The following is a 25,626-nucleotide window of genomic DNA, read 5'->3' as shown; positions in this document are numbered from 1 at the left end:
ATAAATAAATACATAAAATCTTTTTAAAAAGCGAAGACAAGATTCCAGAAGGCAATGACACCGTCGCGTTGGCCGCGTGTTCCCTGAGCTCACCCACGGCAGGTGCACGAGGTTTCCGTGACTTCGCGCTGTTCTGAGCACATCGAACTCATAGGAGTCTCTTAGAGGAAACTCCTAGAAGTATTAGTCAGCGTTCTTTTTTGCTTTAACATTGCTATATACGAACAAGCCCCACTCGAGGCTGAATGTGGACCCCCCCCGCACTGGCATGTTGAGACCTAGTCCCCCATGTGATGGGTGGGGGGAGCCGGGAGGTAACCAGGCCATGCGGCTGCCGCCTTCGGGAGTGGAGTGGTGCCCTTACAAGAGAGACCTCCGAGACATCGCACCATGAGAGGTCATGGCCAAATGCGTCCAGGGAAGAAGGCTGTCACCAGACGCCGGAGTACTCGTGCCTCGATCTCAGACTTCCCAACCTCCGGAAACGTGAGAAAGAACATTTGTAGCAACCCAGAGAGACTCGGCGACACAGGCTCCCCAAACTCGGCTTAGGTTAGCAAACATCGATGTCTCGCTCCCTGGTGTTTGGGTGGGTGGCCGCAAGGAGCCGGGTTCACAGCGGCTTCCTTCGTGTGTCTCCTGTTGTGGCCAGCCACTCCCCAGGGTGCTGTCCATGAGGGTGCCATCTGCACGAGTGTATTCACAGCTCCTGCTTATCACGTGGGGCCCTAATCCCCCGCTTTGGGCCCCAGGGGGTGCTGGGCAGGAGCCCTGAAGACCAACTAGGTCCACAAGCCTGGGCGCGGCAGGAGCCCCACAGCTCCCCCCGGCACAGCTCAGAGGCCTCCAGCCCACTCAGCAACCTGCTGTGGCTAATCCCGGCTTCATCCCAGGCTTTTAGTGCCCATGGCAACAGCAAGAGGGCTGCGAGCTGCAGCCCAGGCAGGAGGGGCTTGGTCAGAGGCTGCCCAGTCCCAGGATGCTGGCTCCGGCTTTCTTGCAGGGGTTCCTTGCTCTCATGGCGCCCAAGGTGTTTGTGCCAGTCCCTGGCTTTGTGCTTCTTGTAGCTAGGACCTCCATCCTCGATGAAGCCAGATCCTTAGTAACAGGAGAGAGACCTTTCCTGGGGACATCTGCATCCCCGAGCTGCAGCAAACACCGTGACGCGGCCCAGCACCTGTCCCTAAGCCTTTGCCTTCAAGCATGCTCTGTGTCCCCACAAGGGAGGGCCGAGGCGGAGGGGGCTTGCTCAGTGCATGCTCTTGCCCTGGGAGGGCTTGCAAGGAGGCAGCAGGGCCCCCCACTGCAGCTGTAGCATCCCACATAGGAGCTGTCGGAAAGAAGGGGGGTGTAGGTACGAGCAAGGACTTTGGGGTCAGCAAGACCCACGTTGTACTGTGTGACTTCGGAAAGTCACTCAACCTCTCTGAAGCTTCTTTTCACCTAGAAAGTGCGGATAAGATGGGGAGATGAGGATTCAGTGAAACAGTCTCCGTAAAATCCCTCCTTGGTGCCTGGCAGGGATCAGACTGCCGATCCGCGGTATTCATTCCAGTCGGGCTGGTCGCCAACCCCCCTGGGCCTCTGTTCTCAGCTGGGGAGTGGAGACAGTGCCCGGGGACCTAAGGATTACATTGACACTGAAGGTATGAACGTGGGGTGGGCGGTGAGAGTGGGGTATCCAGAGCCGTCCACCAGGGGTATGTGTGGGGGGCCTAGGGGAGCCCAGCATTCCAGAACAAGCACCTGGGGCTTTCTTGGGAGTGGGAGCAGGCAGGCAAAGGACTCTCAAGGCCAGCTGGTCCTACCAGGGTCCCCCCCTTTGGATGGATGAGCACCCCCTACCTCCCCCTAGTGCCGTGCACTCTGAGGAATGTTCTGGACTACACCAGTGCTTCTCAGGCCTGAAGCTGCTCCCCGGTAGGCATCTGGTTCACATGCAGATTATGTTTTCGGAAGTCTGGGGCGGAGTCTGGGACTGACGGTGGATTCCTGCTTCCCAGCCTGAGCCCTGAGGTCAGTTCCTGTGCCCCGTTTATCAGCGGGGGGCCTCGAACAGGTGCTCTGCATCCCTGAGTCTTCGTTTCCTCGATCTCCAAGTGGGGATGATAACTAGGCTTTGGGGGAAGATTAAACGAGTGAACACGCAGAACCCAGACTAACATGTGGCATGGGACCCAAAGAGTCCTCCAGAATGTTCGCGGGGATGCTGACGTTAGCACAGCCGCGTCAGAGAAGACCCACCAGGCCCACCCGTGTGGTCACAACCACCTGCGTGGGCTTGACCCTTAACGACCTAGCCCGGGGCACAGGGAAGCAAGAGCGTCTGGTCCCAGCTCCCGGGCAGACCTCACCGCCCACTCGCTGCCGACAAAACCCGCTGCGGTAGGAAAACAAGAAAGGAATTTATTTCGGTGAGGCCAACACCCAGAAGACAGGGGACTAGCAGCTTGAAGGCTGTCTCCAAAGTGCCGAAAATACTTGCAGTTTATCTAAGGAGAACGTGGGGCAAAGGTCGGTGGGTGCGTGCCGGCCGGCAGTGAAGGTCAAATGCACTGCGGTCTTGGGTCAATCACGAGAGACCTCGCAGGCGGAGGGCGGGCCTTATCGCTTGAGGGGGTAGCGTCTGCTCCCATCACGGGATGCTGTGCTGGCAGGGTCATCCTTGGGAGCCCAGAGACAAGCGGGAAAGGAGAACCCAGACTAACACATTGGAGGTCCGGGGGCCCCGGGCTGACTCAGTCGCTGGAGCAGCAGTTCCCGACCTTGGAGCTGTGAGTTCAAGCCCCACGTTCAGTGTGGACATTACTCAAAAATAAAAACTTAAAAAATAAAAGTCTGCGGCCAGGGTGGAGGCCGCCGAATTCCTTTTTCAATGAAAGGTGGGGGGGGGTGCTTATATAGGGGGTGGGGGCAGGGTGGGTGCCTATTGAGGGCTGGTCTGAAATGATGACTTAGGAGCCCCGGGCACGGCTCCCTGACTTCCCCCTTCTTCAGTCCGCTCTTCCTGGAAGACACCCTGGAAGAAACGGACACCGAGGTCGGCAGTGTATTTTTCATTTACTCCTAATGCCGAAGTCGTGCATACAATTAAAGCCAACCACAAAGCGTGTTGTGAGTGACCCCCCCCACCCCCCGCCGCCAAGTGTGGGTCATGAGGTGTGGCTCGGAGCTGCTGGTCACTGGCGACGCGGAACTAGACCGACCTTAGCCCGTCTGACCCCTGAGAAGGCCGGTTTGCCCCCGTCCTGGCGCGTCCCGGAGAAGCTCCCAGGTTCCAGGAGGCACGGGAACGTTCCGGCCCACCGCGAGGGATGCGTGCTGTGCGCCTCCAGCAGGGGAGGCGGGGAGGGGAGAAAAGTGTGAAAGCAGATGGAAATGTAGTGTTTTAATGACAGCAGCAGATGGCAAAAAGACACAAGAGTGTATTCGCACCATGTCAGACCCATTTGAGATTGCCCGCCCGGCTCCGTGGAGATGTGCGTGGGTGGCTGGCAGGACGGCTCCCCCCCACCCAACCCCGGAGCCCTGGGAGCTGCGGGGAGGGTCGCGCAGGCCTGCAGGAGGGGCGGCCGCCAGGAGCCACAGGTGGATGGGGAACTCCCTTGGCCACCTGGGGGCTGCCGGGCTTTTATGGGCCCTGGTGGACGTTTATGGGCTCTGGTTTCACACAGTCTCTACTCCGGGACCCCTGGGGCTGCCCGAGGCCAGGACATGGCCAAGGCTCACCTGGGCTTCTGCTCACAGCCTCGTGCTGCTGGACCACAGGCCCACGTCCACCGCGGCCACCAGAGTTCTTGTACCTAGAACGTGAGTCTATTCTGGTCACTCCCTGACCTGACCGGCATCCCCCAGAGGACCTCCCGTGGAGCTCATGATCCTGTTCGCAGGCCCCGGAGAGCTGACCCCCGCCTCGCTTGCCCAGCGCGTTCCTCAGGGAGAACCGCACCTCGTGGTGGGCCGCCGCCAGAGAGGAGCCGCCCCTGCATCCGCCGTCCCAAGCAGCGGGGCCCAGTGGGCCGGAGTGACCGCTGGTGCACGAGGACACGGCTGGCTCCCCGTGGCCGGGATGCAGACTGGGAGGTCAACTAATCAACGGCGGAATGAACACACTCTGCGGATTGGACCCCAGGTCCTGCCCCAGTGTGCTCAGCCCAAGCCGCAGGACCCCAGACGCGACGCAGTGGCTGACACCTCAAATGCCGTTTCCACACGGGGCTAAGTGGCCCCCCCACTGGACGGGACGGCGGTAGGACACTTCAGTCATTGCAGAAAGCTCCCGTGGAGCTCATGATCCTCTGTCATTGACCTCTGTCATTGCGGCTTTAAGGTCTGAAGGCCAAGGTGCCCCTTCCACCCCGCCTAAATGCTGCTGTGACCAAAAGTACCACGGTGCCGACTGCCCTGAAGGGGGCGCTAGGTTCCACCGTGGGAGTGCGTAGGGGCCCGGGGAACCTGGAGGAGAGATTTTTCTTTTAAGTAATCTCTACACCCAACATGGGGCTCGAACTCAGGATCCCGAGATCAAGAGTCACATGTTCCACCAACAGAGCCGGCCAGGCACCCCAAGACTTTTTTTTAACAGACCTTTTTTTTTGCCCCCAGAATAATTTTTTTAAATTAATTTATTTGTCAGGCGGAGATCAGAAGTAGGCAGAGAGGCAGGCAGAGAGAGAGGAGGAAGCAGGCTGTCTGCCGGCCGAGCAGAGAGCCCGACACGGGGCTCGATCCCAGGACCCCGAGACCATGACCCGAGCTTTCCCCAGAAAGCCCCTTTCCCCAGAACAGCTTTAGATTTGAGGTGCCTGTGTGGCTCAGTCAGTTACGCATCTGACTTCAGCTCAGGTCACGATCTCGGGGTGCTGGGATGGAACACGCGTCGGGCTCCCGTCAGCGCCGAGTCTGCTGGTCCCTCTCCCTCTGCCCCTCCCCCCACTCATGTGCATGCTCGCTCGCTCTCAAAAAAATAAAATTTAAAAAAATGTTAAAAAGAATAACTTTAGATTTATAGAAAAGTTGCAAAAATAGTACAGAGAGGGGCGTCTGGGTGGCTCACTCATTAGGTGTCTGCCTCCAGCTCAGGTCATGATCCCAGGGTCCTGGGATGGAGCCCCACATCAGGCTCCCTGCTCAGCGGGAAGTCTGCTTCTCCCTCTCCTACTCCCCCTCCTTGTGCTCTCTCTCTTGGTGTGTCTCTATCAAATAAATAAATAAAATCTTAAAAATAAAAAAGAATCTTATAATAAAAAACATAATACAGAGGGTTCCCATACAGTGCCCACCCAGGTTCCCCTGCCCTTAACCTTACCTTCCTCTGGTCTATTTGTCAAAATTAATGAACCGATTTTTTTTTTTTTAAAGATTTTATTTGGGACACCTGGGTGGCTCAGTTGGTTAAGCAGCTGCCTTCGGCTCAGGTCATGATCCCAGCGTCCTGGGATCGAGTCCCGCATCTGGCTCCTTGCTCAGCAGGGAGCCTGCTTCTCCCTCTGCCTCTGCCTGCCATTCCGTCTGCCTGTGCTCGCTCTCTCCCCCTCTCTCTCTGACAAATAAATAAAATCTTTAAAAAAAAAAAAAAATATTTTATTTATTTATTTGACAGAGAGAGATCACAAGTAGACGGAGAGGCAGGCAGAGAGAGAGAGAGAGGGAAGCAGGCTTCCCGCCGAACAGAGAGTCCAATGCGGGACTCGATCCCAGGACCCTGAGATCATGACCTGAGCTGAAGGCCGTGGCTTAACCCACTGAGCCACCCAGGCGTCCCAATGAACCGATTTTTATACACTATTATTTTTTTAGGTACAAGGCGCTCTCTCTCTTTTTTTTTTTTTTTAAAGATTTTATTTATTTATTTGACAGAGCTACAGAGAGCACAAGGAGGAGAATGGTAGAGGGAGAGAGAGAGGCAGGCTCCCCGCCGAGCAGCGAGCCCCACGTGGGTCTCCATCCCAGGACCCCGGGATCATGACCCGAGCCGAAGGCAGGTGCCCAGCCAGCTGACCCCCCGGGTGCCCCAGGTGCAGGACCCTTTCCTGTCCAGTTAACAGGCAGTGCGGTGTTAGTTTCAGGTGCACGACACAGCGATTCAACACTTCCACACGTCACTCCGTCCTCTAGCAAGGGCGCCCCATCGCCCCCATCCCCCATGCTACCCATCCCCCACCCTCCGCCCCGGGCGTGTGTTCTCCAGAGTTAAGAGTCTGTTTCTTGTTTTTTTTCTCCCTTTTACCCCTTTGCTCATTTGTTCTGTTCCTTAGAGTCCACGTACAAGTGAAATCATCTGTATTCGCTTTTCTCTGACTTACTTCACTTCGCGGTATACTCTCTAGCTCCATCCGTGTCGCCGCAAATGGCAAGATGTCATTCTTTGCACGGCCGAGTAGTGTTCCGTTGTGTGTACACGCCACCGCCTCCTCATCCGCTCATTAGTCTCGTGGACACGTGGTTGGCTTCCACAGCTTGGCTTTATTGAGCACGATGCTGTTATAAATACATCCCTTCCAATTGGTGTTTTTGTATTCTTTGGGTAAATTGTAGTGTCATTGCTAGATCATATGGTAGTTCTATTTAAAATTTTTTTTAATTAATTGATTTATTTAAGTAATCTCTACACCCAGTGCAGGACTTGAGCTCACAGCCCCGAGATCAAGAGTCACTCGTTCTCCCAAATGGACCAGCCAGGCACCCCTCTATTTTTTTTATTTTTTTAAAAGATTTTATTTATTTATTTGACAGAGAGAGAGCACAAGCACAAGTAGGCAGAAAGGCAGGCAGCAGGAAAGGGAGAGGCCCACTCCCCGCTGAGCGGGGAGCCCGATGCAGGGCTTGATCCCGGGACTCCGGGATCATGACCTGAGCTGAAGGCAGATGTTTAACCGACTGAGCCACCCAGGCACTTCTATTTTTAATTTTTTAATAAGGATTTTATTTATTTACTTACTTATTTGAGAAAGCAAGAGAGGGAGAGCATCAGCACGTGTCCAACTGGGGGAGGGGCAGAGGGAGAGGCAGAGAAAATCCTTTTTATTTATAATTTTATTTATTTGACAGAGTGAGAGAACATGACCCAGTGAGGGGCGAGGGGTAGAGGGAGAGGGAGAAGCAGGCTCTCCACTGAGCAGGGAGTCCAACACAGGGGTCGGTCCCAGGACCCCAGGATTATGAGCTAAAGCGAGGCAGACGTCTAATGGACGGGGTCCCCCGGCGCCCCTTGTGTACCGTGATCACCTAAAGTCCCTTCCTCATTCACGCTTCCTCAGGTTTTCCCTCATGTCCTTTTTCTGTTCCCAGATCGCACATACACTCAGGCCTCCTGTCTCGGGCTTCTCCTGGCTTTGGTAGTGTTTTAGACTCTCTTTTTGACAACTTTGACAGTTTTGAGACACGCTGGCCAGGAGCTTGGCAGAATGTCCTGCTGCTGGTACTGTCCAATGTGCATCTCAGGACCGGACTGGGACTGTGGATTCTGGGAGGAAGGCGCGGGAGGTCAAGAGCCCTTCTCTTCCATTTTGTCGGGGGTGCATGCCCTCACCTTGACTTGTTGCTGCCCATGGTAACCTTGGCCACCTGCCCAAGGTCGTGTTGGTCAGGTCTCTCCACTGTCAAATTACTCTGTTTTTCTCTATTCCCGACCTGACCTCTTTGGAAGGAAGTGGCTATGGACAGCCCATCCTTCAGAAGTAGGGAGTTACATGCCACACTCTTCTTCATTTTCATTTATTTATTCTAAAGATTTTATTTATTGGGCGCCTGGGTGGCTCAGTGGGTTAAAGCCTCTGTCTTCGGCTCAGGTCATGATCCCAGGGTCCTGGGATCGAGCCCTGCATCGGGCTCTCTGCTCAGCGGGGAGCCTGCTTCCTCCCCTCTCTACCTGCCTCTGCCTACTTGTGATCTCTGTCTGTCAAATAAATAAATAAATAATCTTTAAATATTAAAAAAAATTAGATATCTTAAAACAAAGATTTTATTTATTTGACAGAGAAAGAGAGAGATTGAGCAGGGGAGCAGCAGGCAGAGGGAGAATCAGACTCCCCGCAGAGTATGGAGCCTGACATAGGGCTCAATCCCAGGACCCCGGGATCATGACCTGAGCCCCAGGCAGACACTTATCCACTGAGCCATCCAGGCAGCCCCAGAGTCACTATTTTTTTTTTTAAGTAAACTCTACCCCCAACATGGGGCTCAAAGTCAGGACCCCAACATCAAGAGCTGCACGTGCCTCTGACTGGGTCACCTTTTGAGGACAGAGTCTCTACGTCGTCGTTTGTAAATCTTCCGCACAGTGAGGTCGTTCCTTCATCACACTTACTTTGTCTCCAGCTCTTAATTCATCACCGCGTGGGTCATTCCCATCTTCTAGGGGAGGCGTTTCTTACAACGGGGGACAGTGGTGTGAGCGCTCTGACCACCGCGTCTGAAACAACAGCTCGCCTCCACCACACCCCTCCGGGCTGGTCCTGTGCCCTTCATGTGCCCTCACCTGTGTCCTGCCTCCCCGACCTCCGGAGACCAGGCGTGAGGATGGGCATGTGGAAGTCTTCTCTGGATCTCAAGTGTGGCTCACTGCTGGACCGGATTGGGGCAAATCCCTTCAATCCCCAATTTTCCCAATTATAAAATCCTCCTGGGAGCCAGTTACATGTGTGTGGTCACTGAATCAGAAAATCTAAATCTGGAGCTTAGGGAAGGGCATTTTACATAATAGCTTTATTGGGGAATAATTCACAAATTCACCCTTTTAAGGTCTACAAGTCAGTGTTTTTTAGTATATGTACAGAGCTGTGCAACACCAGCATTCTCTAGTTCCAAAACATTTCCATCACCCCTAAAAGAAAGAAACTCCATACCCCTGAACAGCTACCCCTCTCCCCAGCCCGGGAAACCAGGAATCTAGTTTGTTTGTTTGTTTGTTTCTTTCTTTCTTTCTTTTTTTAAGATTTTATTTATTATTTGAGAGTGAGAGAGAGAGATCACAAGTAGGCAGAGAGGCAGGCAGAGAGAGAGGAGGAAGCAGGCTCCCCGCTGAGCAGAGAGCCCGATGCGGGGCTCAATCCCAGGACCCTGAGATCATGACCTGAGCCGAAGACAGAGGCTTAACCCACTGAGCCACCCAGGCGCCCCAGGAATCTAGTTTCTATCTCTACATCTCATCTAATTGCTAGATTGTTCATATAAATGGACTCAACATATGTGGTCTTCTGTGACCGGCTTCTTCCACGTAGCGTCATGTTTTCTGGCCCATCCACACTGTAACATCAATCAGCGCTTCGTCCCATTTGTGGTGGGTATACTCTGCACTGTGTGGAGACAGTGTTTTGTTTATCCGTCCCTCAACGGAGGGACATTTGAGTGGTTTGCGCCCTTCAGCTATTGTGAATGACACCTCGGGGAATGGAAAGACATTTAACGAGCCTCCAGGTCCCCCGACGTTTGCTCTCGTTTGGGGCTCCAAGGCGCCGTCTTGTTCCTGTGTGCAACACTGCACACGTCTTGCTCTCTCAACAGCCTCGTGAGGCAAGCAGCCACGCTGCCCCCACTTCACAGACAGGGACAAGGACACTCAGGGGATGTGGACACTGGGCTCGGCTAGTTCCCCTACTCATCCCGCCACGCACGGCCTCTCGGAACCCGGGCTTTCCTACCAGCTCTTTTCGTTTGCTCTCTTCTGCGCTATGGAAAGCAGGGAGGCAGGCCTCGCCAATTCGGGAACACAAATATTTGCCAGTCAAGAAAACATTCCGCTATCAGTCAAAACCCAGACGAGCTGGCACACGTGGTCTACAGATGCCGGAGGGAGCTTCTATTTTAGGGGACACCAGGCTTGCAGCGTCTCCCCCTCCCCAGACAACCCAGGCTCCTTCTCATTCCTACCTCGTCTGCTGATGAGGAGACTGACGTTCAAAGTCATCACTGGCCCTCTGTCACACCGCATCCAGACAGACCTTTTCTTTCTTTTCCTTTTCCGTTTTCCTCACGTGATCTCCACACTCAATGAAGGGCTTGGACTCAGGATCCCAAAAGCAAGAGCGGTTCCCTTCAGGGCGCCCGGCTGGCTCCGTTGGGAGAACACGTGACTCCTGGTCACAGGGCCATGAGTTCGGGACCCATGTTGGGTGGAGAGAGGACTTAAAACAGCGACTGGCTCCACGCATGGGGCTGGTGAGGCTTTGTATTAGTCTTCATAAATGACACACAATGAAGGTGATTTCCAGTTCAGATAAAGAGCAGACATCGCCTTTCTAGGCCATGTGAGTGGGCAGAACTTAATTATGGCTTTATTTCATCTCTCCAACAGCCTTACAGGAGGCAGGTTTCTGGGGGCTTAGGGAGGACTGCATGGGGTGATCTGGGGGGGGGGCAGCTCTCCTGTGGGGATTTAGAACCCTGGAATCCTCCGTTTCCTGTGTTTTTTTTTCACAGGGCACAATGATGAAGTGTTCAAATTCAGCCACTGCCTGTCCCTAACAGCCTGTCCTAGCAGATTCACGCCCAGGAAGCCTTCTGGCCCTGGTTAAAATTCCATTTTCTGTCCTCGCCCCAGACCCCTGACTTAGAATTCTCCAGAAGTGTGCACGTTTCTTTCTTCTCTTTTTTAAAATTTTTATTTATTTGAGAGAGAGAAAGAGAGAGCGAGCACAAGCGGGTGGCGGGGCAGAGGGAGAAGCAGGCTCCGCGCTGTGCAGGGGCCTGATGCTGTGGGAATCGATCGCAGGACCCTGAGATGATGACTCAAAGGTAGAGGCTTAACCCCCTGAGCCATCCGGCCGTGTGCATGTCAACGCCACAGCCCGCTGGGGGCTCCGACCCAGGAGAGGGCGTGAGCCCCCCGAGTGGCGGGGCAGACAGAGCCCGCATCAGCTGGCGCGGCAGCCCTGCGAACCTGCCCCTTCCCGAGCCAGCTGCGGGGCCGACCAAACCACACTCTCGGGGTTTGAATCGGAAGGTGTGCGTGGGGCGGCGGGTCCCTTTACAGACTCCAGCCGGGTGTAGGGAGGCGCAGAAGATGGCCAGGTGAAGGCAAGCAAGGCCTCCGCGGCCCTGACCTAAGCATGAATGCATTGACTCGTGGCCCGATGCGGGACCCAGTGCCCACGTGCCCCGGACTGCACCCCCAGCCTGACTCCGTGGAGGCGCCCGGGACGGGCGAAGGGGCACGCAAGGGTGGAGACAGGGCCAGCCCCGCGGACAGCGCCAGGTGCACCGCGCGGTGCCCCGCCCACGAGAGGAGCGCGGCGGGGGCGGGGCCGGGCCGCGGGAGGGGCGGGGCCGGGCCTGTCCTGAGGAGGACGGAGCGCCGACGCTATGGGGCGTGGTCTGCTCCGCCTCGTTGACGTTCGCCAATCCGTGCGCTAGAAGAGGCCATGGTCCCCGCCTCCCGCCGCCACGGGGAGAGCGTCGCGTTGCTATTGGCTGGCCTAGGCGCCGGCCTGTTGCTATAGGCTTCTTCCGCCGGGCGGGGGGCGGGCCGGCACGTTGGCGGGAAAGCTGCGGCGGCGGTGCCGACCCTCACGCCGCGGCTAGTTGGGGGCGGCCGGCGGCGACGGGTCCCGGGCGGGTCGCTGTGGCCGGCATGGACGCGGCGGAGGTGGAGTTTCTGGCCGAGAAGGAGCTGGTCACCGTCATCCCCAACTTCAGCCTAGACAAGATCTACCTCATCGGGGTGAGGGCAGGGCCGGCCATTTGCCTCCGGCCGCCGCGCGCGGGGAGGCGGTCGTGGGGGTGGGGGCGCCCGCGGACCCCCGCCCGGCCTCTGACCCGCCGACCTCTGACCCGGGAGGAGTCCCTGACGGGGGAGGCAGCGGGCGCGGGGGGGCTGGGGGGCGACCCCGAGGGGGGTCCGGGGGGTCAGAGCGGCCGCGGAGCACGCGGTGGGGGCGGGGGCGGGGGCGGGGGCGGGGGCGGACCCGGTGGCCGCGTCTCCGGGTTCTCGGGGCGGGAAACCGGGCTCAGGTGGGCCGGCCCGGTGTGCGGGGAGTCCGGCTCGGGTCGGGAGCGCGGGCTCGCGGCGGCCGCCCTGGGCCTGCGCCCGCCGCCGGACTGGGTTTTCCGTCGGGTCCAGCTGGCGCGGCGCCTGCCCCCGGTGGGCCGGCCGCGGGGCCCGCAGGGCGTCTGGTCGCGTGCGGTCTCACCCGGCCTGGGTTTCCGTTCCGCAGGGGGAGCTGGGGCCCTTCCACCCGGGCTTACCGGTGCGAGTGCCGCTGTGGCTGGCCATGACCCTGAAGCAGAGGCAGAAGTGTCGGCTGCTGCCGCCCGAGTGGATGGACGTGGGTGAGGACCGGGCTGGGGCGGGCGCGCCGCAGCCTCCCCGGGGGCGCGAGCCGGGCCTTTGGCGCCCCACGTCCGCGGCTGGTGGGCTGGGGGTCGCCGCTGGTCGGCTGGGGGTCAGCCGCTGGTCGGCTAGGGGTCAGCCGCTGGTCCGCTGGGGGTCAGCCGCTGGTCCGCTGGAGGTCAGCCGCTGGTCCTCTGGAGGTCAGCCGCTGGTCGGCTGGGGGTCAGCCGCTGGTCCGCTGGAGGTCAGCCGCTGGTCCGCTGGAGGTCAGCCGCTGGTCCTCTGGAGGTAAGCCGCTGGTCGGCTGGGGGTCAGCCGCTGGTCCGCTGGAGGTCAGCCGCTGGTCCGCTGGAGGTCAGCCGCTGGTGGGCTGGGGGTCAGCCGCTGGTGGGCTGGGGGTCAGCCGCTGGTCCGCTGGGGGTCAGCCGCTGGTCCGCTGGGGGTCAGCCGCTGGTGGGCTGGGGGTCAGCCGCTGGTGGGCTGGGGGTCAGCCGCTGGTGGGCTGGGGGTCAGCCGCTGGTGGGCTGGGGGTCAGCCGCTGGTGGGCTGGGGGTCAGCCGCTGGTCGGCTGGGGGTCAGCCGCTGGTCCGCTGGGGGTCAGCCGCTGGTCCGCTGAGGGTCAGGGGTGGCTGGAGCGTCGCCTCTTAGTCTTCGCATCGCGGTGACGAATGTCGTGGCGGCTTGAGGCGTCCACACCAAATGTCGCGCAGATTTTGGTTTTAAGATATTCCAGCTTGCTTTAAAATCAGGGATATTGGGGCGCCTAGGCAGCTCGGTGGGTTAAGCGTCTGCCCTCTGGGGTCACGGTCGGGGCCTGGGAGGAGTCCCACGTTGGGCTCTCTGCGCTGCGGAGAGCCGGCCTTTCCTTCTCCCTGCTCTTGTGTGCTCTCTCTCAAATAAAAACCTTTTCTTTTTTTTTTTTTAAGGTTTTAGTTAAAAGACTGAGCAAGCAAGAGAGCACAAGCTGGAGGAGGGGCAGAGGGACAGGGAGCCCCATGCGGGGTTCGATCCCAGGACCCTGGGATCATGACCTGAGCCGAAGGCAGCCGCCTAACCCGCTGAGCCACCCAGGTGTCCCAAATAAAATTTTTTTTAAAAAAATAAAATTAAGTGCACGTGGGGCACCTGGCCAGTGGGTTAAGTATCTGCCTTTGGCTCAGGTCATGACCCCAGGGTCCTGGGTTTGAACCCACAAGGTTGGGGGGGGGTCCTTGCTCAGTAGGGAGCCTGCTTCTCCCTCCCCCTCCGCCTCCTGGTCTTGCTTTCTCTCTCTCGGTCAAATAAATAAATAACATCTTAAAAATTAAAAGTAAAATTAAAAATAGCGTAGGACTTTGAAGAAGCATATATTTTTTTAACATTTAAAAATAATTATATTGGGGTGCCTGTCTGCCTCAGGACAGCACACAACCCTGGTCCTTAGGGTCGTGAGTGACCTCGGGGTTGTAAGTTTGAGCCCCATGTGTAGCATGTGAAGGAGCAGAGTCTCTCACAGTGTACAGAACACATGAAAGCAAGGCATCGTCCAAACAAGGGAATAGTATTCAGCCATGTGAAGAAATGACGTCCTGCTCGGGCTGCAGTTGAAGGAACTTAGGACACATGCTAAGTGGAAAAAAAGAAAAGGCATGAAGATCACTTACAACCCTGAATATACTAAGAACTATTGAATTGTACTTTTTTTTAAAGATTGATTTATTTTAGAGGGAGCAAGAGCTGGGGGGACAGAGAACCTAAAGCAGAGACTCAGCAATGAGCCTGATGCAGGGCTCTGTCCCGTGACCTTGAGATCATGACCTGAGCCGACACCAGGAGTTGGATGCTTAATGGACCGTGCCTCTGAGGCACCCCTGAATTGTACATCTTATTTATTCTTAAAAATATTTTATTTATTTGACAGAGACACAGCGAGAGAGGGAACACAAGCAGGGGGAGTGGGAGAGGGAGAAGCAGGCTTCTGGCCGAGCAGGGAGCCTGATGGGCTGGATCCCAGGACCTGGGGATCATGACCCCAGCGGAAGGTGGATGCTTAAGGACTGAGCCCCCCAGGCGCCCCTGAATTGTACATTCTTAAATGAGTGAATGGTATGGTGCATTAATTAGGCATCAATAATAAAATGATGGGGGCACCTGGGTACCTGGGTAGCTCTGTCTTTGGCTTAGGTCATGATCTCGGTCCTGGGATCGAGCCCTAAGGTAGACTCAGTGCTGACCGGGGAGTCTGCCGCTCCCTCTAACTCTGCCTCTCCCCGCCACTCCTGTGCACAAGGACTCTCTTAGATCTTTAAAATAGAAAATAATGTATCAGCAGTGCAGACAGACTTTATCCTGAGCCTTCACAATCTTCCTATCTCGGAGACGAAAGTGGCTCATTATAGCAAAGGAACATTGATTTTACTTGGAAGGGGCCGGGGGGGAATGTAGCATTTGAAAAGCCTCTGAGTGATTTTGATTATCCACTCCCAACTGGGAATCTGCTGGGGGTACCTCTTCCCTGGAAGCAATGTCATTTTGGGACCCCTGGGTGGCTGAGTCGGTTAAACGTCTGCCTTCACCCAGGTCATCATCTCGGGGTCCTGTGATGGAGTCCTATATCGGGCTCCCTGCTCAGCGGGCAGCCTGCTTCTCCCCCTGCCTGCAGATCCCTCTACCTGTGCTTTCTCTCCCTTTCTCTTTTTTTATCTCTCTCTCTTGCTCTCTATTAAATAAATGAAATCTCTAAGAAAAAAAAAAGCAGGGACACTATGAGCTAGGCCCTGAAATACAGTTTCAGAAGGACCGCTGGGCGTTTTCACCTTCTGGTCCGAAAAGGGGTGGGCGGTGGCCCTGGCGCGTCTGCGGCAAAGGGAAGCTCCCAATCCTTTTGCTGAGGGGCTCTGGCAGGGCGCCCCGCCAGGTCTGGCTGTTAGCACGACATCTCCTTCTGGCCGTTTTGGCCCGTCCACGCTGAAGGTGATGAGGGTGAGAGCCTGTCTCCTCGCAGGCCAGTCAGAAAAGTGGGGAGAGCGAGCCCGAGCTTTCTCACGGCCGGGGTCACGCTGCGTGGGCAGTGCTGAAGCCTCACTGGCTGGTCTGTAGAGCGTGGCCGAGAGCCTGCCGCCCTCTGCTATGCTGGGAGAGGGGGTGGCTCTGCCTGCTCTGGTCCTGTGAATGGAGTCCCCTAGTAAGTCTGTTTTTGTCTCTTGACTTCTCTGGGTTTTTTTTTGTCTGTTTGTTTCAAGATTTATTTATTTGTCAGAGACAGATCACAAGGAGGCAGGGAGGCAGGGAGAGAGGGGGAAGCAGGCTCCCCGCTGAGCAGAGAGCCCGATGTGGGGCTCGATCCCAGGACCCTGGGCTCATGACCTGAGCCGAGGGCAGTTTTGTTTTGTTTTTAAGGATCTTACTTATTTGACAGCACAAGCAGGGGGAGCGACAGGGAGAGGGAGAGCAGACCCCGCTGCGCAAGGGGCCCAACTTGGGGCTCCCTCCCAGGACCCTGGGCTCATGACTGGAGCTGAAGGCAGACACTTAACCGACTGAACCACCCAGGCGTCCCTGGTTTGTTTTTTTGAGATTTGTGGATTTGGGAGAGTGCGCCCTTGTGAGTGGGGGAAGGGCAGATGGAGAGCATCTCCAAGCAGACTCCCACTGAGCACGGAGCCCCCCCCACCCCATGACCTAGGGAGCATGACCTGAGCTGAAATCAGAATCGGGTGCTCAACACTGAGCCCCCCAGAAGCGGCGCTGGCACTGGCTTTGGGATCATTCCTGTGGCTACAGGTAGCGCTACACAATCTTCTGCTGCCCAGCGCCGCGTCACTTGCAGCCCCCCCTTCCCCCCGCCGCCGGGTCACCCGTTCTTCGGCCGCCGGCTATTTGACGGCTTCCCATTTCTGGCTGTGGCTAGTGAGGCTGTTGGGAACATTCCCGTCTAGGTCAGCTTGTGGACACTTGTTGCTTCTCTTGGATAAATACGCAGGGTCATAGGGCAGACCGTGCTTGGCTGTGTAAGGGCTGCCTCCCAGCCCTCCAGAGCGCTTGAGCTGTTCTGACCCCGCTGAGACTGGGGAGAGCTCCCGGTTGCACATCTGGCCAGCGCGGGGGGCCTCAGTCTGCTGGATTCATCGCAGGCGCTGTTTCATGCTCTGACTTAGGTGCTAGGAAGGAACCTGCCAGCCGCGTGGAGAAGGTGTGTGTGGGGAGAGGGCAGCGGGCAGTTTCCAGGTGGCGAGTAGTGTGGCGGCTGCTGGAGGAGAGCTCCCGTGGTTGGAGTCTCGGTGTGCTTTTGTTTTTTGTTTTTTTAATTTTTTTTTTAAGACTTTATTTATTTATTTGACAGAGATCACAGGTAGGCAGAGAGGCAGGCAGAGAGAGAGGAGGAAGCAGGCTCCCCACTGAGCAGAGAGCCGGATGCGGGGCTTGGTCCAAGGACCCTGGGATCATGATCTGAGCCGAAGGCAGAGGCTTTAACCCACTGAGCCAGCCAGCTGCCCCGTCTCGGTGTGTTTTGAAGGGAGAATCCGCAGGATTTGCTGAAGGACGGGCCATGGGATCTGAGAGGAAACTGAAGAGGGACAGGCAGGGTCGCTGGCCCGGACTGCGGAAAGACACAGAGTTGCTGCCTCCTGGGCGGGGGAGGCTGTAGGAGCATGAGGGCTGGGGAGGGACCAGAAGCTGGGGTTTGGCCCTGTCACCCTGGAGGTGCCTAGCCGATACCTGGGTGGAAGGGTCGTGGGCCGGAGTGTTTGGTCAGGAAGTCGGTGAAGGCGCTTACTTGGGGATATGCAAGTGTGAAGTCCTCACGAGTGCGTTGATGGTATTGAATTGAAGCGGGAGGACATGGGGTGGGGTGTGGGTTTCGGCGGTAAAGCGGGCAGGGTCTGAGCTCTATACCGCAGTGCCGAACGCGGTCAGGAATGCCCAGAGGTATCCCAGGTGAGGACTCAGGGTGGTGTTCCAGAAATCAAGTGATAGATATCCTCCAAGAAGAAGTCATCTTTTTGAGGTCAAGGACGAATGGTTACGGTTGAGGAGAGATGGAACCACTGGGCGTGGCTGAGCAGAGATCGTGGGCCCTGGCGTTGACCGGCGTGGGTCGGGGGGAGGACAGGCACCCACGCGAGTGGTCGACGAAAGGAAGTTAACTTTTAAAAAAATGGTTTGGGGGCGCCTGGGTGGCTCCCGTTGTTGAGCATCTGCCTTCGGCTCGGGTCATGGTCCTGGGGTCCTGGGATCGAGCCCTGCATTGAGCTCCCTGCTCAGCGCGAGGCCTGCGTCTCCCTCTCCCACTTTCCCTGCTTGTATTCCCTCTCTCGCTGGGTCTCTGTCAAATAAATAAATACAATCTTAAAAAAATGATGGTTTGGTAGCTGGCGTTGGGAGGTTTTTTTTTTTTTTTAAGATTTTATTTTTTAGGGACACCTGGGTGGCTCAGTGGGTTGAGCGGCTGCCTGCGGCTTGGGTCATGGTCCTGGAGTCCTGGGATCGAGCCCCACATCGGGCTCCCTGCTGGCAGGCAGTCTGCTTCTCCCTCTGACCCTCCCCCTTCTCAGACTTTCTCTCTCTCTCTCTCTCGTTCTCTCTTTCTCTCTCAAATAAAAAAGTCTTTAAAAAATTTTTATTTTTTAAATCTAAAAAATTTTTTATCTAAACTCAGTTAATTAACATAGTGTAGTAGTAGTTTCCGAGGCAGAGGTCGGTGTTCATCAGGCGCGTGGAACACCCGGTGCTCATCCATCCCGTGGTCACCCTGTTCGCCTGTCCGCACGCCCACCTCCTCTCCAGCAGCCCTCCGTTTGCTTCCTGTAGCTACGAGTCTCTTACGGTTTGTCTCACCCTCTGATTTCGTCTTACTTTACTCTCCCTTCCCCTATGATCCTCTGTTTTGTTTCTTAAATTCCACATATGAGTAAAATCATATGACCTTTGTCTTTCTCTGACATGTTTTACTTAGTAAGGTTTTATTTATTTATATTTATTTAAACAGGTTTTTAAAATATTTTATTCACTCATTTGTCAGCACACAAGGAGGGGAAGCAGCAGGCTCCCCACTGAGCAAGGCCCCCCACCATGTGGGACTTGATACCAGGACCCTGGGATGATGACTTGAGGCGAACGCAGATGCTTAACCGACTGAGCCACCCAGGTGTCCCTTATTTATGTATTTATTTTAACGATTTTATTTATTGAGGGGCACCTGAGTGGCTCAGTTGTTGAGCAACTGCCTTCAGCTCAGGTCATGATCCTGGGGTCCTGGGATCGAGCCCCACATCAGGCTCCTGCTCAGTGGGAAGCCTGCTTCTCCCTCTCCCACTTTCCCTGCTTGTGTTCCCTCTCTTGTGGTCTCTCTCTGTCAAATAAGTGAATAAAATCTTAAAAAATTTTTTTGTTTATTGAGAAGGAGACAGCAGAGTGAGCGTGAGCTGGCGGGGAGGGGCAGTGGGAGAGGGAGAAGCAGGCTGCCCGCCGAGCAGAGAGCCCGATGCGGGGCTGGATCGCAGGACCCTGGGATCATGACCTGAGCCGAAGACAGGTGCTTAGCCAACTGACTCACCCAGGAGCCCATATTTATTTATTTTTATTTTTTTAAAGATTTTATTTATTTGAGAGACCGAGTGAGCAAAGGAGAGAGCACACGAAGCAGGGGCAGAGGGAGAGAAGACGACTCGCTGCTTATTGGGGATCCTGACTCGGGGCTGGATTCTAGGCCCCTGCGCTCATGACCTGAGCTGAAATCAAGAGTCAGGGGCTCAACCGACTGAGCCAGGCGCCCCTAGGATTTTCTTCAGGTGGAAGATGTTGCAGGGAGCTGATGGGATGGTTAAGTAGTGAGGCTCAACCAGCTTGAGTAAGAGACTGGGGTGGTGTTCTGTGCTGGTCGGAGGGGAGTTCCAGAACACACCTGGAGGGATGTCCATTGCGCACGGGGACAAGTGTGGAGGGGCGGTGTGCTGGCAGCTGGCAGGAGTGTGCAGGCTCTCAGAAGGGCATCAGGTAAGAGCGGGAGTGTGAATGGAGCAGGGCAGTAGATTGGGTTCGGCATGGCACCAAGGGCCCCTGAGGAGGGGCCCAGCGCTGAAAGCCTGCTCCCCCCACCCCCAGCACAGTAGTGAGTGTGTCCCTCAGCTTCAGTGGCCAGTCCAGATCCAGGACTTTCTCAGACCCGAGAGACAAGGAGAGAGCGGACCTGCTGCTGGGTGGAAGTGGGACTCCACTGCAGGATTCGATGCTGGGCTCAGGCCCTCTGTGATCCACATCTCGCCCCCAGGCTTAGAGGGGGTGCGGTTTATGTCCTCTTGCTTCCCTCTGAACAAGGGTTCACCGGGTGTATAAGTAAATTTCTCCAGTCACTGGTTACTTTCATCACCTTTTGTATCAAAGATAGAATGCTGTCTCTTTCCCCTAGAAAAGAACTTCTGACTCCGGCAGTTTCTCCAGTAATATATCCTGCAGGCCAGAGCAGCAACACAACTAGAATTTTTTTTTTTAAGATTTTATTTATTTATTGGACAGACAGAGATCACAAGTAGGCAGAGAGGCAGGCAGAGAGAGAGGAGGAAGCAGGCTCCCTGCTGAGCAGACAGCCCGATGCGGGGCTCGATCCCAGGACCCCGAGATCATGATCTGAACTGAAGGCAGAGGCTTAACCCACTGAGCCACCCAGGCACACCAATGCCAACAAGAAATTACCAACTTCTATAAGAAAAACTTTTTTTTTTTTTTAAAGATTTTATTTATTTATTGGACAGAGAGAGCACAAGCAGGCAGAGGGGCAGGCAGAGAGGGAGAACCAGGCCCCCCGCTGAGCAGGGAGCCCGATGCAGGATTCGATCCCACGACCCTGAGATCATGACCCAAGCCGAAGGCAAACGGCTCACCAACTGAGCCACCCAGGCACCCTCCCAATAAGAGAAACTTTTGAGGAAAGGGGCCCTGAATCATCTAGTGATATGTTATTCCAAAAAAGTGTTTTCTCCTGGGGCGCCTGGGTGGCTCAGTGGGTTAAGCCTCTGACTTTGGCTCAGGTCATGATCCCAGGGTCCTGGGCCGCTTCGGGCTCTCTGCTCAGCGGGGAGCCTGCTTCCTCCTCTCTCTCTGCCGGCCTCTCTGCTCTACTTGTGATCTCTGTCTGTCCAATAAATAAAATCTTAAAAAAGAAAAAAGTAAAAAAAAAAAAGTGTTTTCTCTGTTTTTGTTAGTTGATCCAACAGGTAATAGACACTTGGAAAATCCGGAAAGCTTCCACGCATATTGGGCGTGGTGATGGTAAGATGTGTACATTTCTCAATTTCAGAGCAGTTGGAGAAGACCAGGGAGCGCGAACGGCGGGAAGAAGCCTTCACCCCCATGCCCAGCCCGTGCTACATGGAACTCACCAAACTGCTGCTGAATCAGTAAGTGCAGAGCCGCGTGGGAGGCAGCGCTGCTGACACTCAGCCCTGACCCTGTCTGCCCTTCCTGTTCCATGCTCGATCCAAGGTGAGGGCTGTCCCGGCCCCCAGCTCCTGGGTCCGTAACGCGGGAGGCGCTCGCGCGCTCGCACCCTTTTGCCGGGGCTCTCCCGTCTGTCCTTCCCTTCCCAGCCCTCCTGCTCCGAGGGAATTCCTCGCCGCTCAGTCGCTTGACCTTGGACACTAGTGAGTCTCTGTTCTCCTCTCTAACCTTCTTAACCGCAGCTCTGTTTCACAGGCGAGGCTTTACCCTCCGGTCTTCACTATGCACATGTGAGTTCTGGCATGTGTTTCACAGGAAAGGCCGGAGGCTCCCACTTGCTCCGAGCCCTGGCCGTGATGACAGCCCACGGTGGCAGGAGGTGCGGGGCAGCAGCGTCCTGCTTCCCCGTGTTCAGTTCGGCCTCCCCACTGGCTTTGATTCCTCCTCCACGTTGCAGCCAGAGTGGACTTTTAAAGATGGGGCTGCCACGTGGCTCATCTGTTCCTCGGAGCCTGTGCAGGGTCATGGCCACGGTCCTCTTGGCGGCATGCGGGGCTCTGCCTAGCCGGACTCCCTCTGCCTTCCTCTGTGGCTCCGGTGGGCTTCCCCCTGCTGCTCTGGGTTCTGGGCCCACATCGGCCTCTTCCCTTCCACATACCAGGGTCCTCCGGGCTTTCATACACCGTGTCCTCTGTCCAGTTTGCCCGTCTGTTGTCTGTTCGTCCTTTGGCTCCCCCTGACTGGGGCTCTTTCACAGGTTAAGGGTGCCTGTCCTCCTGGGAGCTCTGTAGCCCCCGCGCCTTTTGTCACCAGTAATCTTCTAATCACTAGTTGCCCCCCCCCCGCCCCCAAGTTCTAAAGGGCATGGACCGGCACGCCTGTGCGGCTCAGTCGGTGAAGTGTCTGATTCTTGATTTTTGGCCCAAGTCATGGTCTCGGGCTTGTGCAGTTGAGCCCGTGTCAGCATCCACGCTGGGCATGAAGCCTGCTTGAGAGTCCGTGTGTCCCCGCTGTTCGATCATGCTGGGATGCAGCCCTAGTGCCTGACGGTGTCATTGAAGGGATCCCAGGCTCGGAGGAGGGAAGATTCACTGCAGAAGAAGACGCTGTGGGGAGAAGCGGGGACGCGTGGACGGGCACACACGTTCGGGCGAGCGGAGCGGTTGGGGTTGATGTAGGCCAGGTAGGGCATTGGGGAGCTGAGGCCGTTGCTCTGAGGCTGCATGTTCTGGGGACGGTGGCTGGCTGGGGCGTGTCGTTTGACGAAGTGGAGAGCCTTCTGTGGCAGCGGGACTTGGAAGGGAAGACATGGCGGCAGAGGTGAGGGGCCTGTTCACTTTCAGTTTTGGGGGTTCAGGATCTTACGTGTGTAGTTCCTGTCGGAACTTCGGTTTTGTGATCCTTTTAGCTCGTTTGGCCAAGGGACCCAGTTTTGCCTTTGTCCTGCACGTCCGTTAACAAATCGACCGTCCTTTGTTCCTGAACATGCCGTTCAGAGTATCAGACCCAAATGTTTGGATCCTAAGTATAACCCGCTACATAGCTCCTAAGTCTAACCCGTCATGTAGCTCATAGCCCTGGACTCCCTGCTGCTCAGCACGAGCTGTTTTCAGCAGGGAGAGAGGCCGTTTCCGCTCTCCCAGCGTGCCCGGCAATGGGCCGTGTTAGCTTCTGCTTTCAGCTTGTGTTTTGTCTTTTCCTTCAAAGCTTAGTTGAAAATACGGCTCACAACAAGGGGCGCTGAACGGCTCAGTCCGCTGCGCGTCTGACTCTTGGTTTCAGCTCAGGTCTTGACCTCCGGGTTGTGAGTTCAAGCCCCACACTGGGTTCCACGCTGGGTGTGAGCCTCCTTCAAAACAAAACAAAAAACAAGAATGGCCTAGAAGGATCCAAAACGCAGCTAACCACAGGACGGCTGTCACACTGACCCTCGCTGACTCCTGTTCAGACTTTTACCCAGAATTCACTGGGTGGTGGGATGCTCGGTTATACTAATTTGCAGTTTATCCTGTGGTTTCTGTAAGTGGACTTGTGTTTCCTCTGCGGAGTGATGTGGTGCTTCCTTCAGAGTGTGCTGGAGGATAGAAATGCCCTGAATGCGGAGCACAGAGCCTGGCACGGAGCTGTTGTCTTTCCCCGGGGGGTGTAAGCCCTTGGGTCAATGACGTGGGGGCAAAGGCAGTCGTGACCTCCGAGCCAGCCCTTGGAGCAGGTTCCTTCAAGATGGAGATTCTGCAGCACAGAACACTCGGTCACCCCGGGAGGAGGATGTCCGACTCCGTGCTTGTCCTCTGAAGTCGGTGTCACAGCCGCCGTGAGCCGCTTAACGTGAGCGCAGACGGCGGTGTGGATCGTGGTGGAGTTGTTTTTTTTTTTTTAGGATTTTATTCATTTGAGAGAGCGAGATAGCCACAGACCTAGCAAGAGAGCACAAGTGTGGGGGAGAGGGAGATGCCGACTCCCTGCTGAGCAGGGAGCCCCGTGCAGGGCTTGGTCTCGGGACCGCCGGGCTCGGTCATGCCCCCCACCGAAGACAGCTGTCCAACTGATTGAGACACGCAGGCGTCCTCATGGCTGAGTTTTCTTGGCACCAAGCTTAACTGTTAAAATTTTTACATTTTAAAATTGAAAACAAAGGAACACACATTTTGCTTGTGTTTTCAAAAGTCCTGTCCACTTGGAGGGCTCCTGGCTGGCTCAGCCGGAGGAGGCCACGACCCCTGACCTTGGGGCTGCTAGTCTGGGCTCCACCTTTGCTGCGGGACCTGCCGACACCAGCACACAGGCTACTTCCCCCTGGTTGTCGCATTACTTTACCAAGTGCCCCCCCCAGTGATCTGTCGCCCTGCTCTTGCTTCTGTAGCGCTTCGGACAATATCCCCAAAGCAGACGAGATCCGGACCCTGGTGAAGGACGTGTGGGACACTCGTATGGCCAAGCTGCGGGTGTCTGCCGACAGCTTCGTGAGGCAGCAGGAGGCACATGCCAAGGTAGGCGTGCGCAGGGCCTCCCGTGGCCGCTGGCCTTTCCCGCGTGCCCCCAAAGCCCGGGGCCGCCGGTGGGAGCCAGCGAGTGGTCCCCGCACCCCGTCTGCTCGGACCGCTGCCAGAGGGATTCCCAGCTGTGCCCGGCCTACGTGACTAAACCAAAACCAAAACCCCATTATTCATCGGCTACTCACTTTTATTCCGTAGATCGTACTTTTTTTTTTAAAGATTATTTATTTATTTATTTGAGAGAGAGAGACAGAGAGAACATGAGCGAGGAGAAGGTCAGAGGGAGAAGCGGACTCCCCGTGGAGCTGGGAGCCCGATGCGGGACTCGATCCCGGGACTCTGGGATCATGACCTGAGCCGAAGGCAGTGTCCAATTAACTGAGCCACCCAGGCGTCCCCGTAGATCGTACATTTTGTCAAATCAGACCCTCATCCTGGTTGGTCTTGTCTTATGTTTCAGCTGGACAACCTGACCTTGATGGAGATCAACACGAGTGGGGCTTTCCTCACGCGAGCGCTCGATCACATGTACAAACTGCGCACGAACCTGCAGCCTGCTCAGGGTGTGCCGTCCCAGGACTTCTAGAGAAGGGCCCGGCCGGTGGCGAAGGCTGGTCGCTTGCGCCTGTGCGCCTGCCGGCCGGAGGCTTACCAGGCGCCGTGTGAGCGCGAGACCCGACTGAGGTACTGTGATCTCGGAGTTCTAGAACCCTTTCTGAATGTACGAAAAGCTGTCATGAAACAAGGAGTGGTTCATAACGTTGCTGGGAAGCAACAGGTTTGTGCTTGGTTCTTGAGACGGTCTCGTCCCAGTTCTGTCTGTGGGAGCCGCGTTCGTTTGCGGGGGAAGGAACGCAGCTTGGGCAAAACGAGTTACTTTCCCGGCAGAGCCTGCGGTCTCCTGCAAGGTGTCCTGTGGGGGAACAGTCAGTGACCTCGAGGGGTGTTTTCTGAGAGAGAGACCGTGGGAGTGGCGAGGTGGCCCGGGGCTTTATCCCCTTTTCTGATCCCGATCTCTTGGGCTAAATTTGGACACCCCAGAGTTCGTTCACGCACAGAAGGACGGCAGATGAGCGGCAGACGTTGACTGGGTTTGCCATAGGAGCCCCCAGAGACGGACCCCGCCCAGACCCTGCGTGGGGTTTTCTCCCCTGCACTGCTGCCGAGGGCAGGGAGCGAGTCCCGTGGCTGGAAGGGTCTGACTGACCACATGGGGATATGTGGCAGGAAGGGGTGCCCTTTAGACTGACACTGGGGGCGCCTCTTGTCCCTGGGCTGCTGCGGGTCAGGGTGTAGCGGATTTTTGTCAGGAGGAAAGGCGGGAACTCCCTGGCTGCTTCACGCACAGCCGCCAGCACGAGCAGCACCATAACTGGCCAGACGGGGAAGTTCACGACCAACTGGCCTCCTTCAGTGGAAACAGATGGTCACTGATGTTCCTCACCCCGGGAAGGCGACGCTGCCTTCTCTGAGAGAAATGCCGGGGAAACTAGCCGCAACGGACAAGACCACACCAGATGTCACCTTTGTGTTTGGATTCAGAACCCATTTGCTGGTGGCAGGACGACTGGCAGGGCTCAGGGCTCCGGGCTCCTTGGGTTACGCAAAGGGAAAACCGACCCAAACACTGACACACGAACAGCCTCTGTGAGGGGAGAGACCCTAGGAGAGCAGCACAAGGAACCCCAGCGAATGAAGGAGTCACGGGGACTGCAGGAGCCAAGGCTGGTGCTGGCGAGCCGCTCGGGACTGGGAGACGGGGGCGAAGATCCCGCAGGGCCCCGACCTGTAGGACCGCAGAGCTCTCCTTCGTTCGTATCAGCTAGAGAAAGGCCTGGGACGAGCGGTCCGGGTTGTGTGAGGCTGGAGTCCAGCTGCTGGGGGGGGACGTCGGGCCCGTAGCGCGGCTCTTGAGGGATGGACAGGGAGACCTGACTGGAGGCAGCA

The 25,626-nt window shown here is 56.3% G+C and overlaps 1 protein-coding gene across 1 annotated transcript; it reads left to right on the top strand.

The window, feature by feature from the left end:
* The first annotated feature begins 11,467 nt into the window (after window positions 1–11,467).
* Window positions 11,468–24,442, top strand: GINS2 (GINS complex subunit 2). The gene is made up of 5 exons (XM_032326369.1): window positions 11,468–11,659; window positions 12,153–12,267; window positions 20,544–20,643; window positions 23,547–23,673; window positions 24,140–24,442. The coding sequence occupies exons 1-5, from the start codon at window positions 11,570–11,572 to the stop codon at window positions 24,263–24,265; spliced, it is 558 nt and encodes a 185-aa protein (XP_032182260.1). The 5' UTR covers window positions 11,468–11,569; the 3' UTR covers window positions 24,266–24,442.
* The last annotated feature ends 1,184 nt before the right edge of the window (window positions 24,443–25,626 follow it).

This window comes from Mustela erminea, chromosome 19 (assembly GCF_009829155.1).
Source record: "Mustela erminea isolate mMusErm1 chromosome 19, mMusErm1.Pri, whole genome shotgun sequence".
NCBI classification, from domain to species: domain Eukaryota; kingdom Metazoa; phylum Chordata; class Mammalia; order Carnivora; family Mustelidae; genus Mustela; species Mustela erminea.
Note: the sequence above shows the minus strand (reverse complement) of the source record. Positions and strands in the feature narration are given on the sequence as shown.

Excerpts from the sequence above, each read along its gene's own strand:
- GINS2 (XM_032326369.1), top strand. The coding sequence starts at position 11,570 with ATGGACGCGGCGGAGGTGGAGTTTCTGGCCGAGAAGGAGCTGGTCACC. Across the intron at positions 11,660-12,152 it reads ACAAGATCTACCTCATCGGG|GGGGAGCTGGGGCCCTTCCA; the intron begins GTGAGGGCAGGG and ends TCCGTTCCGCAG. Across the intron at positions 23,674-24,139 it reads AGCAGGAGGCACATGCCAAG|CTGGACAACCTGACCTTGAT; the intron begins GTAGGCGTGCGC and ends CTTATGTTTCAG.